The 15,855-nt window shown below is 31.4% G+C and overlaps 1 protein-coding gene across 2 annotated transcripts in view; it reads left to right on the top strand.

Moving 5' to 3' along the window:
- Positions 1 to 649: 649 nt before the first annotated feature.
- LOC147386659 (uncharacterized) overlaps positions 650 to 15,855 on the top strand; it is a 39,916-nt gene continuing 24,710 nt past the window's right edge. Inside the window, exons 1-3 of one of the 2 annotated variants that reach the window (XM_086424683.1) lie at positions 650 to 815; positions 4,567 to 4,974; positions 5,244 to 5,337. In XM_086424683.1, the coding sequence (XP_086280809.1) occupies positions 4,636 to 4,974; positions 5,244 to 5,337 (433 nt within the window). In that variant the 5' untranslated portion in view covers positions 650 to 815; positions 4,567 to 4,635. Of the gene's footprint in view, positions 816 to 3,114; positions 4,975 to 5,243; positions 5,338 to 15,855 lie in introns of those variants that run through there. The other variant, XM_086424684.1, reaches the window with a different exon arrangement.

The following is a 15,855-nucleotide window of genomic DNA, read 5'->3' on the forward strand; positions in this document are numbered from 1 at the left end:
CCAAAAATAAATCTTTATCTTATTTTGTCTCAAAGATCTTACAAAGCCCAAAATATAATAAATGTTGCCCATAAATCATTTAATTTTTTGAAATAGAACACTTGGCATCCAACCATTGATCCTCTCAAAAATTACATTTTACCTACTACTCACCTTTCCAGATTTCTCTCCTCAATTCGTCCTCACAAAATCATATTTCACCTAACACTTACCTTTTTTTTCTTTTTTTCCATTTGCTTCCATTTTTTTAGATATTTACATGGAAACCAAGCCTCACCTTTCGACCTATGTCTTTCATGCTCTCAAAATCACTTTTTACCTAACAATTAGATTTTCCTATTTACTTATATATTTTGAGATATTTAAATAGAAATCATAATCTACTTCTTCACATGTTTGTCCACCATTTGTGCCCCCCAAATCACTTTTCACCTACCACCACGAAAATCATGCCACATGGCATTGCCTACATGGGCTCGGGTAAATGACTTAATCCAAGGGACCTATGAAAATTTCCTTTTTTTACACCTCAATAAATGTGAAAATTTTAAAGTAATATCAATTCCCAATTTTCTTAGGGTTGGACCACTTTGTCCCAAAAAATTATCCCAAAACTCTATAAAAGGAGAGCCTTCCCTTGAGTTGAGACACAATTTTCTCCTTGCCTCAAACTTTTAGAATAATCCATCAAAATCTCATCACTCCATCCTAACTTTCTAAACAATTTTTCTCTTTACTTCGTTCTCTTCTCCAAAATTCAATTAGAGGCTTTGTAAAAAAGAAGAAGAAGAAGTGAAGAGATTCAAGGATCTAAGGTGAGTCTGGATAGGTTTTCTTTAAGTACTCTTGCATTCTCCCCATCACTTTTCTACCCTCCTTACTCCATTGTAGACAGTGAGGGGTAGAAGAGTTATTTTAATGGTTATTCCATCAAACATGCCCTAAATATTGAAAATTTTCTAAATAGTAGACTAATCATTTTAATTCCAAAAACGTAAATTACCATTTTCAAAATCAAAATATTTTGTTTAAAGTAGAGGAAAAAATAACTATTTTATAAAGGGAACCTTTTCTTCCCTGTTTTAATTTTAATAAAATAGTTAAAAAAAAGTTGGACTTTATAAAATAATGATTTTTTCCACTTTAACCAAAATGTTTTAATTCTATAAATGTTAATTTATTGTTTTCATAATTAAAATGAATAGTCTACTCTTTTGGGATTTTTTCAATTTTTCTACCTTTTCAAGAATTTCCTCTATTGTAATTTTAAGAAAAAGTTAAGTATCTTTGGAAAATGGTAGAGTGATTTCCTCCATCATTATGTTTGACACTGAATTGATGTGGAGGTGTGCATGAAACCATAGATGTTTTTCCTCGAGATATGAATGAAAGAATCTATGGTCAGCTCAGTGTTGAACAGAGTGTCATTCATAGTAACTCTAGAAATCACTCCATTTATTTACCTGAATTGATGTGGAGGTGTGCATGAAACCAAAGATGTTTTTCCTCGAGATATGAATGAAAGAATCTATGGTCAGCTCAGTGTTGAACAGAGTGTCATTGATAGTCACGCTAGAAATCACTCCATTTATTTACCTTCCATTTTTGCTAGTGTCAATCTTATTTTCTTGCCTCTTTTTTTTTTGGCTAGTACCATCTTATTTTCTTGACTTTTTTATTTGAAAAATATTGAATAGCTTTCGTCTGACAGTGTTCAACAATAAGCTGATGTGGAGGAGCAGATAGAACCATAGATTTCTTTACTTGTACATCTTGATAATAAATTTGTGGTTATTTATGCACTGCCACATCATCGCAGTGTTCAACACAGTGTCCCATGAAGGCAGTGTAGCACCACACTTTTATCAGCATCAAGCTATTAATTTTCTTGCCTTTTCTGCTAGCGCCATTTCATTTATTTTCTTTCCTTTTTGTGAGCATCACCCTAAGGAAAATGATGGACTGCCTTTTTGGACATGACAGTGTATAGAGAATCGTTGATTTTTTACCTTCTATATCAAGGAAAGAAATGTTTGGTTATCTGTGCATTGCCACATCAATGTCCAACAAAGTCAATATAGCATGACTCTCACGCCAATTACTTTCTTTCCTACTTTCCCAATTTCTTTTTTTTTATTTTATTTTATTTGGGAATGGGGGGAGGGTCACACCACAATACCCATTTGACGTGTGGCGCAAATGACACAAGAATAGAGAGAAATTTTCTCTCTCCTGCCTGCACATCATCTGACCATAAATTTTAGTTTTAAGATTTCAAATCTTAAAAAAAGTAGTTGGACTCACATTAATTACCACATCCTTTTAGATTTCATGACAAACTCATATTTAAAAAGCAAAGGATTTTTCAACCATCAAGCAAAGTGCTCAAAATGGATAGTTACTGTGCACCCAAATTTAAAATTAAAATTCATCGGTGTTTCGATAAAAAAATTTCCTTTTTCGACTGTGAGCAAGAGAGAATTTTTTTTTCTTTTAATGCTCATGTTATTTGTGCCTCATGTCAAATGAGTATTGTCTTGTGAGCAAAAAATTGATCGGGTGGTAATGCGTGGAGTAAGCTGAAAGCATTGTTTGCTAGTATTTTGCCTGTTGCCAATCAAAATGATAAAAGGGGGTAGTTTGGTATTTTTAAAAGTTTTGAATGTCAGTTCCAATTTTTTTTTCCTGATAAGCTATTTTAGTTATGTTTTTTTTTCAAGCTTAAAACAAGAGCCTTGACGACTTTTCTTGTTAAACTCTTCTCTCCTCTCTCGCTCAAATATTTTTTATGTTTTTAATTTTTGTATTTATTATTTTAATATGGCATTTGTTAGACTTTGGAGTCAAATATTTGGCTTTACATCTACTATCTACATTTCTTTGAAAATTGCTTGCTTCATGTTAGAGTTCTTTATTCTTTTTACCTTTCAATTACCACATAATTTTTTTTTTTATAATTCAAAATTTGAAAATTTTGATTGATGCCCTGATTGTGAATTTTAAAAATCTATCAAAAATTTTCTGATTGTTCATAAAATTTGTAGCTAAGTCCATTCATCTGTTGAAATCGACATGTTTATCTTACGGGTTGGTGTTCAATTATCTTTGGATGTGATGATTTCACATTTTATTTCTATTTAGGGTATGTTTGATTACACATGGAAAATAGGGTAGAAAATCAATTTTCATAAAAAATGACTTTTTTAAAGTGTTTGATTGCACATATTCATGAAAATTCATTTGCCACCCCAATCAAAAAGTCCATCAAAACACGGATTTCACTTTCCCACCCATATGGGTGGGAAGGTGAAGTCCACCCATATTTTCCATCCCCAATTCTTCCCCACTTATATCTTCTTCTTCTTCTCTACCACCATCATACTAACCTTATCGTCATCACCATCTCCGACTACTTTCTCTCTCTCTCTCTCTTCTTCTTCTCCTTCTCCATCCCTCACCTCCGCCACCACCACCACCACGCTATTCCCTCATCTTCCTTATCATCTTCTTCCTCACTTACTTCCGCCGTCATCGCCATCACCACCACCACGTTCTCCCCTCTTCTTCCTCACTTACCCTCATCACCACCGCTACCACCACCACATCCTCCCCCCTCCCACTTTCTCTTTATCTTCTTCTTCTTCTCCCCCTCCTCTCATCTTCTTTCTCCTCATCTTCTTCTTCTTTTTCCTCATATATTTTTCCTATGATTTTATCCAAGTAACATTAAAGAAAATAATTTGAATTTCCAACCTTACCTATTTTTCACCACTATTTTTTCATGGATTTCAAATTCTATGGAAAGTCACTTTCCATGCAATCAAACATATCCTTAATTTGGAATTTGTTGTTTTTATGAATTTAACAATTTTAAGAGGCACCGGTGACAAGATATATGAGTTTATACTTGGCTGGGGCTATAGGAGAATTTCATTTATATCCTTATTGATTTAATGGATTTCAAATGTTTGATTGGAACCCAGATTTTGTTTTTATAACCCTGTGAATTATTAACCAACTAACTACTCCAAAAGATCGATTTGTTAGAGAGGGGCAGAACTATGAATATAAGAGGGTCGCGGGACTTAACTAGAGTATGACACACCCGAGTGTGGAAGAAAATATACAATCAACACTCCCGGTTCTGGGTGAAAAGAATCTTGTGACCTGTACAAACCTATCTCTTTAATACCACATTAACCAACCAACTAATCCAAAAGACCGATCTTCTGGAGAGGGGGAGAACTATAAACATATACTCAATATGATCATCTTTAGATTATATGTTGAAATTTAAGATTTAGCAAACTTTTTGTAGTGAAATCTCTGTTTGACTTCTCTTATGGGTTGGCATTAGATCTCTTTTTTTTAAGCTTGATTGTGTTTCTCAAATAATGAATGAAAGATTTTAAATAATACTGAAATAAGATCTCTTTGAAATCATACTCTTTGAGGGAATCCATTACACCCAATGAATTATTAGCTCCTATTGATGAATTTTAGTAATTTTATCTGATCTTTTGAGTTCTTAGTCATTTTTGCATGGAATACTCTTTAATTTTGTAGGTATTCAAGGTAGCAAGTGGTCTTTAATCTTCGGAAGAATTTTTCTCTTTTGGGATAAGTTTTTAGATAATGGTCACTGTTTTGACATGGAAATGGTCGTGGTCCATAGTAGCAATCTTTTCTTCTCTTGTAATATTAGTTTCTGTTGTTCACATGTTCGTGTTTCCTTTGGAATCCTCTTCTCTCAATTACTTTGGTACTGCAAAGCAAGTTCGGAGTTCTTGTTTCCCAATTAATGAGTCAAGTGAAAGTGGTAGTGACCTTTTAGAGGGGAATCTCAATCTAGATCATAAGTTTCCAGCTGATTCAGAGAAGGTTGTGGTTTACAATGGTGCACCATGGAGGGCTGAAATTGGACGGTGGCTTTCTGAATGTGATTCAATTTATACGTCAGTTAGCATTGTCGAGGTACGAAGTTTTGAAGTTTTTCACATTTATTATTTGAAAATTTGTTCTTGTTAGAAATTTCAGTTTTCAATTTAATTATATATATTTTTTTTATTTTTTCATTACTGTGATCCAAAATTTCATGACACAAGAAATTCTTCATGTTTTTTTCTACTTAATGGCTTTTTAGCAATCTATACAGATGGAAGAGTTAGTAGGATGGCTATTCAATTTGATGACCACTTTGACCTTATCCTTTACTTATAACCACTGCTTGTGTATTCTTACAGACAATAGGTGGCAAGACATGTAATAAAGACTGTAGTGGTCAAGGCATTTGTAACTGGGAATTGGGACAATGCAGATGCTTTCATGAATTTGCTGGTCAGTTTCAAATCTCCCTCATCTGGTTTAGTAATTTTCAGGTTTCATAACAAATAAAACCGTGGTTTGAAAAGTTGTGATCATAGTTGTTATTTTATTTTTTTTATGGATGAGTTATGGCTATAAAGGGTCCCATCTTATTCAATTAAGAGGGCTAAAATCTTTGATACACAGTAGAAATATCCCTCAACAAAGTACAGATTTAATTAACTCTACTCTACCTGCAAACGAAAGAAGATGAGCTTTCCAACCCTTAACTCTTCTCAGGAGCTTATCGATCAAAGTTTGACAAAGAGACATAGAAAGTCTGGAAGAGAAAAGGGGAAGACCTAAATAATGAATTGGAAGAAAACATTCCTAAACTGATAAAACACTCGGAATGGTACTTTAAGAATACAAGACTCACTAAAAAAGACATTACCCTTACCATTATTTGCTTGGAGATCAGAAATAAGAAAGCACTCATCCAGAAGAATCCTTAATTGGAGAATGGAGCCCACAATTTCTTTGGAAAAAATGAGGATATCATCTGGAAAAGCAACATGGGATACAAAAGGACAACCCAAACTGATTGATATAGAATTTAAGCCATTTAAAAAAAATTTCTTCCAACAAACAAGAAATCGCTTCCATAGAAAGCGTGAACAAATTAGGGGAAAGAGGGACTCCTTGCATAAGTCCACAATGACTGAAAAATTAACCATGGCTAGTCCAATTAACAATAACTGAGAATTCAATATTAGAAATACATTCTTTGACTTGATTAACCCAGGTAAGATCACAATCAATCTGAGAAAGAATATTTAAATAAAAAACTCCCAGTTAACCTTATTATAAGCTTTTCGAAGACTTAGTTTTAAGTAGAAGGATCGAGGACAAGTTTTTTTGAAGAAATTCTGAATCAGTTCATGGGCCAACATGATATTATTAGAAATACGTTTTCCTTTCGAACAAATTGATTGATTTGGACTAATGATCGAAGGAAGACACAACACAAACCTATTTTATTTGATTTTTGTGATAACCTCATAAAGAAAGTTACACAAGGAAATTGGACAAAAAATTTCTAATTTATTTGCATTTGGCTCTTTTGGGATCAAGTCAATCAACGTCAATTTGAGTTATCTAAGGATTCTTCCATGTTTGAAAAAAAATAATCCTAAATGGATTTAATTACATCCGATTCAACAATATCCCTAAAGGAAGTGAAAAACTCTACTCAAACCATCAGGATTGGAGGATTTATTACAGGGAGTACTAAAATAGACATTTTTTATCTTTTCCTTTGAGATTGGACTAGAAAGAAAATGAGATTTATTAAAGGAAAGCTTCCTCTTGAAGGGGATCAAAGGACATGAATTTATAGAAGGATTGGAAAATACCTCTTAGAAATATCGTACAACATGTTCTCCAATATTCTTGTTCCTTGGAAAACTAGACCAAAATTGTCCAAAATCTCATAAATCTCATTTGGAGCAATATTGGAAGCAATGAGACATAGAAAAACTTGAAATTTTTATCACCTTCCTTAAGCCACTGAATATGGGACATTTGCATTAACATTGATTACGCCGCTAATATTTCGTTATTAAGAACCCCCGCAATTTCCCTATCCTTATATGCAAGAAGATCATTGAAAACCCATCAAATCGGCCTCTGCCAAAGCTTTGCGATTAGAGACATATTCAAATTTTTATTTATTCCATTCCTTAATTGAAATTTTAAGAAGTCTAAATTTACTACCCAAGAAGGCTATGGACTTTATTAAGAACTTTTGCTCATCCTTAACTCGTCATAGATAAGCACTACTAAGCACCATAGGAAAGGGACAAAGAGTTTGTTAACTCTTTTTCACTAGTGATTCACCAATTAACTAATTAACTTGTTATTATCCATTGAATCTACTTCTTGGAATTTCCATTCAAGTAGATTGGGTTTCCATCACAGACTAATTATTTATATAAGCGTTAGTCTCATTCTCCTCGATGATTTACTCACTAACCTTTTAGTTAGTGGTTTTGTTAATGGATCTGTTAAGTTGCTTTCTAACTTCACAAAGTCAATAGCAATTACTTCATCCTTTAATAATTGCCTGATCACATTATGTCTATGACAAATGTGTCTACTCTTACCATTGTATATATGGTTTTTAGCCTTGACTATAGGAACATGACTATCACAGTGAATAAATATTGATAACATGGGTTTCTCCCATAAAGGAATACCTATTAATAAGTTTCTCAATCATTCAACCTCAGTTCCAACTAACTCTAATGCAATGAATTCTGATTTCATTGTACATTTAGCCATACATGTCTGCTTGAATGATTTCCAAGAGACAACTCATTCACCTAGTATAAAAATATAACTACCAATGGACTTGGATTCATCAGATTTTGAAATCTAGTTTGCATCATTATACCCCTCTAACACATTTGGGCTTCCACTAAAATGTAAGCCCATGTTCATGATTCCTCTCAAATATTTGAAAACTCTTATTAATGTTGTCTAATGGTCTCTACTAGGGTTACTAGTGAACATACTTAACATCCCTACAACAAAAGTTATATCTGGACTAGTATAGTTCATTAAATACACCAAACTATCTATAACTTAACATATTCCTTTTGTGACGTTCTATCACATCTATTCTTTGTTAATTTCATGTTCAGATCAAAAGGAGTTAAAATAAGTACACTCTCAAAGTGTTCAAACTTCTTTAAAACTTTTTCTACATAGTGGCTTTGAGACTATATAAATCTTTCATCTTTTCTAACTATTTTAATCTCTAACATAACATCAATTTCTCATAAATCCTTCATCTCAAATTTTGAATTTAGGAAAGATTTAGTTTCCTCAACTATATTTAGATTTGTTCTCAAAATCAACATATCATCTACGTACAAGCAAATGATTACACCAGTCTTGCAACTAAATTTGCTATACGTGCACCTATTATAATCATTAAAGATATATTCACTAGATTTTAGCACAAAATCAAACTTCTCATGCCATTGTCTAGGTGAGCCCATATAAATTCTTTATTAACCTACACACTTTATTCTCTTGGCCAAGAATCAAACACCTTTTGGTTTGTTCCATATAAATTTATTCTTCTAAATCGCCATTTAAGAATGTCATTTGACATCTACTTGATAAACAATTAATTTGCAAATCCTAATAATTGGAAAATAATCTGATAGTAGCAATCCTAGAAAATAGAAAATATGTGTCAAAGTAATCTATCATTTCCTTTTGTCTAAATCCTTTGGCGATTAACCTTGCTTTAAACTTATCTATTAATCCATCTAATCTTAATTTCTTTTTAAATACCCATTTGCATTCAATAGGTTTAGTGCCTTTAGGTAACTCCATTAATTTTCAAGTATAGTTTAACATGATTGATTCTGATTCACTGTTAATGGTTTCTTTTCAAAAAATAGCATCAGGAGATGTCACTGCTTCTTGATAAGATAATGGATTATCATCTACTAAATAAGTATGAAATCATCTCCTAGATTGATTTCTTTTCTAACTATTTTACTCATTCTACGTTCTATTTCTTCTACAACCTTGCGAGGATCCTTTTTTAGGAAAAGATTCAAGAATTGGTGTTTCTCCTTCTTTCACCATTTTACCTTTGTCATTAAAGGTTAAAGAGGCTTTAACCTTCATTGGAAAAATATTCTCAAAAAATTCAACATTCCTAACTTCAATGAAGATATTGCTATCAACATCATCTTCATTAGATTTTAAGGTTAAAAATTTATATGAGGTACTACTTTCAGAGTATCTCAAAAATACACAATTAACTATTTTAGGTCCTATCTTCTTATTTTTGGGTTTTTGGATTCCTACCTTACATAGACACCCCACATTTTTAAGTAATCTAAGTTAGGTGCATAGCCTTTCCAAAGCTCATAAGGAGTTTTTCTTAATTTCCTATGAGAAATTCTATTAGTAATGTGACATACAATCAAAATAGTTTTTCCCTACGTGTTACTAGGCATTCTAGAGTTTATAAGTAATGTATTTAATATTTTCTTAAGAAATTTATTCTTCCTTTCCACGATTCCATTTGACTCCGATGATATGGAGGCATAACTTCATGTATAATGCCATTTTTTCACAAAACTGACTAAAGAGATTAGAATCATATTCTCCTTCTCTATTAGATCTTGGTTTCTCAATCTTCCTCTCCAATTGATTTTCTCCTTCATTTTTATATTTCAAAAACATATCTTCTACTTCATTTTTACTTCTAAGAAAATAGGCATTTGTAAATCTAGAATAACCATCTATAAAAGTAATGTAACACCTTTTACTTCCTCTAGACTCAAGATTTCTAAAATCTCTAAGATCACTATGAATAAGACTAAAAAGTTTTGAAGAGGTTCTTGATATGTTATAGTGTGGTTTATGTGTAAATTTTGATTATACAAAAATCTCGCATTTATCTAATTTCTTAATTTTTAGATTAGGTAAAATACCTAAAATCTTCAATTTCTTTAATTTTCCAATACTAGTGTGACCTAGTTTAGCATGCCATAAGAAATTTGACTCAATAAGATAAGCATAAGATGATGCATTTTCATTCATAACATTGAGTACAAACAAACCCCTATTACAATACCCTTTTCCTAAAAGTACCCAATTTTTGGTCAAAACAAATTTATTGGACTCAAATACAAATTCGACATCGACTTTGTTCAAGAGAGAACCAGATAGAAGATTTCTTCTAATTGCAAGAATGTGTCAGACATTAGTGAGTGCTAGCGTCTTCCTAAAAGTTAGCTTGATGACCACTTTATCTTTTCCAACAACCTGAGATGTCCTCAAGTCTCCTAAATAGACCACTTCGTTTCCTATAGGATTATAGGAGGTAAACATCTCCTTATTTCCATATACGTGCCTCGTAGCACTACTGTCAACAGTCCACTCCTTAGAGTTTTCCACAAGACTGACTTCTAAGATAATTGCAATTATTGTGTCATCATCTATTTCTCTCAGATTCACATGGTTCCCTTTTAATTTTTCCTTTGTCTTCCTAAATCTACATTCAACTGCATGATGACCAGGTTTACCATACGTGAAACAACTGCCTTTTGGCTTCTTGAAGCCAATAATATTTTTTAGTCGTGGTCTCTCTTTTTTGAACACCTTAAGTTTCAACGTAGATGGTTGAGAGTCTCCTTCTACGAGATTGGTTATGGTGATAAATTGTTTCACTTTACCATTTTTCTCTTTTTGTCTTCAATGTTGATGTGGACAATGAGGTCTTCAAGGGATTTATCTTTCTTCTTCTAATTCAAATTAGTCTTGTATTCATTCCAGTTTTCAAAACTTTTATCAATTAGAAATGACATTACAAATTGTTCTAGAAATTTAGTGCCTTCATAAGTCAACTCATGAACAATATTCTAAAACTCGTTCACTTGACCTATAATCGACTTCCCATTGACAATTAAAAACTCTAAAAATATTTTAACTAAATATTTTTTAACACCTACATTTTTTATTATATATTTCTTCTCTAATGCCCCCTACAATTTTTTAGAAGTATTATACACACAATAAATATCATACAAAGTGTTTACAAGATAAGATAAAATGTAATTCCTACAAATACCATCTACTTTAATCCAATTTTGTAGATTAGGGTTTGTCTCTACAAGTTTTGCTCCCTTAAGTACGAATAGTACATTAATGATTTCAAGGAAGAAAAGCATCTTCTGACTCCATCTTCAATAAAATTTTCCATTAAAGGATTCTCGTTTCAAGAAATCTAATTTCACATGTTCAGGTTTGAAATCCATGTTTTAAAGTGTAAAAATAGAGACAAAATATAGAAAATTGGTTTTAAGATTGTTGTGAATACTGGTTTTGATTATGTGTTGTTGAAATAGTAGATTATAACCAATAGAATAATATAAAAAACATGAAGAAATTGAGGCACGGAGAAGTCGTTATCCTTAAAACCAATGTTATCCCTTAGAAATGAATCCTCAGTGCAGTCAATCTCAGGCGTCTAGTTTCCAAGATTCAACAGTCACTATCTACTAAATCCTTCATATAGGCAGTAGACCCAACGGTCTAAAAACCCAATCGTTGAGATAAAAAAGAAGTAATAGTACAAATCAACGGTTGAGATAAAATAAAAATTTTGTAAAAGTGGGTCTTTCATGCACACCCATGTGAAGCTTACTCGCTCATCGCATGCATACTAAGGTTTTTCAATGGGTTGACCCTAGACACAATGAGTTGCAGTCCCACGGTGTTTTGGGCCTCTATGTGCGCGCAAGGCCCACCCTCTTTCTCACTCACACTCAAGCAATAAAGAAAGTGATCATTTATTAGTTGAAAACTATTCTTGTATTTATCCAATGTAGGACTAAAAATTTAAAGAGTTGTCTCTATAACTCTTATAACCAAGAAAACAAAAAAGAATATATGACTTTCAACTTATATAGAGAAGGGAAACGCTTTTTTAGTTTATGTTCCACCAATTAAGGAAATCTCTACACTTTACAAACAACACTCAAGAGGTTTTGAGTTCAAACCTTGTCCTCGATAAAATACATTAACAAAACTATGAATTTTACAATCAGGTGAAGAAACAAATTAGCTTTTCTTTTCTCAACCTTCATTTCACAAATGGCTAACAAACCCAATTTTTGAAAAAAAAAATTAAGTCTTTAGCTGTCCTCCATTTATTTATAAAACTTAGGAAAAAAATATTCCATGTTCCAATGGGCATTAGGTATGATTTTCATTGTTACCTCCATCGGCTTGTACCCATTTCGATCTTGTCAGAATATTTGATACTACCATTGTTTTATTCTTAAGATTATACTTTTCTAGGAATTAGATAGTTGTTTCAGAGAAGAGATCTTTGAGCTTGCTACCAAGTCTTTTAGCAAAATATCACCCACCGATGGAGAACTCACTACATCTTCTGAGTCTAAACCACCTTCCATATTAAGACTTGTGGAATTTTCAAAATCCTCTGTATTCTCAGCCTCATCATCCTCTAACGTGATTAGTACATCATAATAACTACCCATCTATAAGGGATTAACTTTATTAGGTAAACCTACAACGAGGAAAATTTCCTCAAATCTCAGTTACCAAAATGGATTGAGCAATGAAACATTTCCTTTAGTAGCATCCCTCTCAAAAACTAAGTTTCCTTTTTCAAATTCTAGACTATTACGATCTTCTGATCGTAATGATCTAATCTGACATTAATGAAGAGAAAAATAGAATAAATAAATAAATACAAATTAGACCAATTTGAGGTGATCGAGTGTTATACATCAAGTTGGACCCACGAAAGTTCACAAACTCCCAGATTTTTTGTCTGGAAATCAAATACTTTTCTAGAGAATCAAGATCTCTCAAAACACTCAAAGAATGCATACAAAGACAAAAAGTCATAGGGAAAAGAGGTGAAAAGTAGCAAAACTTATAGAAAAAATTGATATGCATGTATGTAGCGACTATATGGTCGCAATATAGTTACCAAAGGTCTCTATAATTTTTATACTTGTTACTTTTGATATTTTTGTAAAATATTTTGATATATTTGTACAGACACCCCTCTATGAGGGGTTCTACTTCATTTGGGGAGAGAGAAATTTTAGAGAGAAATGTTTTAGAGAAGATTTTGTAACATAGTATTGAAGTCAATTCAAGGAATTTTTGAAGAATAAAAGGAGGAATTCTACAAGTTTGTTTGGATTAGATATAATTGGTAAAGATTAAATTCAGATTGTTTCTCATTTTGTTTCCAAAAAACTTAATTAATTTTACATCACCATTGTTCAAGCTTCAATTAGAACCAACTTAGATTTTGAACTTTAGATTTTCTTTAAATTTGAGTTAAGATGATTGAATTTGAAGTGGATTCAATCACCTCACTCTTTATGTTATTGGATTCCCGATCCTTTTCCTTGTAGTAGGTACAAGATCAAAGAACTATTAAAAATTCTTCTCCAATGGTTATCTCGAGATGACCCCGAAACTATACCGAATGGAATTGTTACCTCAAACTTGTCCTGAAGAGATCAAAGAACCACAATGAAGGGAAACATAATGGTATTTTTATTGAGAAATCTTGGTTGTGGTTGTTTCCACTTTGAATTTCCTTTATTTTCCTTTAAATTTATTTTCAATTTTAATAAATTGAGTTTTTAATCATGATGTGTTTTGATTTCAATTTTGTTTTGCTACATTAAAAATTCTAATTTGGCCATTTTAATCAAATTTTGATCTTAATTTTCTTTTGTTATTTACTTGATCTTGTTTTGGCTATCTTATGTTATGTTTTTTCCTTCAAGTTTCATTACTATTGAAAGAAAAACAACTTTCATTTCAGATCCAGATTTTTTCTCTGTTTTGGGAGATTATGTTCTTCTTTCTTATGATTTTGATGCATGTTTGAGTCTAATTTTACTTCTTTTCTTGTTGTTATTCTTTATATTATTATTCCCTTACTGATTATCTCATTGCATTCATTTTGATTTAATGTTTTGGTTCTCTTTTTCAACCCTTTATATGTTTGGTTTAGATTATAAACAAGTTCATGATCATTTTAACTCTTTTTTTTTTTTACTTTATCTTTTTAGTTTCAATCTTCTTCTTGCTTATTTTTTACTCAAAATTCATCCAAAACTCTTTAACTCTACTTGTTTTGTTGTTTTCTATCATTTTCGAGAGTCATGTTTCTCTTTCTCTGCATACTTCAAAAAAAAATTGAAGTTGGCAATTGTTTCTAACATTTAGTGATTCCAGAATCGCTATATAACGATTTCCAAAACCATAGTTGCTTCTTTTCTGTTTTTCTATTCTGTTTCCTAACATATTTTTCTTACTTTTTTTATTTCTACTTTCCAATTTTATTTTGATTCTAATCATATTTTTGTTATCCCTTTGTCTTGATTTCTTTTAGCCTTGATTTTCCTTTGTTTATTCTTTTTCCCTTCAAATGGTTTGTTGGATGGATTGAGTTGAGTAACACCCCACATTTTCTTTTGAAAAATATTATCACTTTGGTGATATCATTGTTTTGTGTCTTTTTTTTTCTTTCAAGAGAATTAGAAACTGAATTTTGATGCCACGTATGTGATAACATTTTATCTTTTATGAGGTGTTATACTGCCCAATTTCTTTTAACCATTTTACTACAATAAAATTTGTTTTATGCATTTGGTATACATTTTGTGTTCGAAAATCAAGCATGGGTTCCATTATAATACCGAGATAATATTATTTTATTCTTTTGATCGTTAATATGGCTATTTTTAAATGATGATAATGTTGCTTTTCAAACACTAATATTGTTGTTTTAGTTGTCTATAGATGTTAGACTTAGATTAGTTTGTTTTATCCCTTTTAAGTGTTGGCATGAGCGTCTTCCGATATCAATATTGTTGTTTGAAGTGTTTGAAGTATTTTGATTTTAGTATAATTGTTCTTCTAGTATCAATATTATTTTTTTTTAGTTTTCCTTGAATGATAATTAAGTTGGTTTTATTCTTTTATTGTTAATATAGTCATTTTAGATATTAGTGTTGTTATTTCAATGTTGTCGTTTGAGTAGTTTTAAATATATTTTCAATGATACATATATTTTTTTTATCAAAAATAAAAATAAAAACAAAAAAATCTTAATTTTCAACAAGAATGATCTGATTTTAAAATCAAAAGAAATTCTAAGTCAATCTAAATGGTACAAAGGCAATACTCAAATATATGATTGTCTGGTGGAATTGACTAGTGAAATGGAAGACGGTGAAGCTACTAGAATACCAATAGATAACCGACAAGTAATGAATCTAAACGCAGTAAAAAATATTTTTTATGGATTGATGAGAGAGGAAATGAATAATGTTAGAGAAACATAAACGAGGAACAATACTTCTATTTTTAAAATTCTCATGGTTGATAAAAACAAATATGATGTATTATTAGAAGAAAATGGAGCTTTAAAGTCGTAGTTGATCTAACTGAGAGAAGTCATAGACAAATTGATTCAGGAAAAAAAGATAACAAAATCAAGTACTATCACCAGAAAAAGAGCATGGATTCGTCGAAATTCTGAAACATTAAAAGATTCACCTGAGATGCAATTATAGAAAAACCTATCTTTGAAAAACATGTTCGAAGTCTACAACGTTATGCATACAATGATAAAGGACTTAGTAAGTTTAGAAAAGGAAAAAGGTAAGAATCCTAAAAGGGTGTTTTGAAGAAAATTCTTTTAACACCCATTCCCAAAGAAATTTGTTCCACCAACTTTCCCATAATATAATAGTTTTATTACTCCAAGTGAGCAACTTTTCAAATATGAGATTATTGTGTGTTGGGCATGCTATGGATCTAATGTTGATGCTTAAATTGTGTAGAAGTATTTTTCTTAATACATGATATGTATAGTTTTCCCTGTAAAATTTTCATTTCTTGTGTCATTGAAAACATTGAAGACAAATTGGGAAATCTAAGCTTGAAGAGCTTGTT

This window comes from Akebia trifoliata, chromosome 14, assembly GCF_017979445.1.
Source record: "Akebia trifoliata isolate Shusen 1 chromosome 14, ASM1797944v1, whole genome shotgun sequence".
Classification (NCBI taxonomy): domain Eukaryota; kingdom Viridiplantae; phylum Streptophyta; class Magnoliopsida; order Ranunculales; family Lardizabalaceae; genus Akebia; species Akebia trifoliata.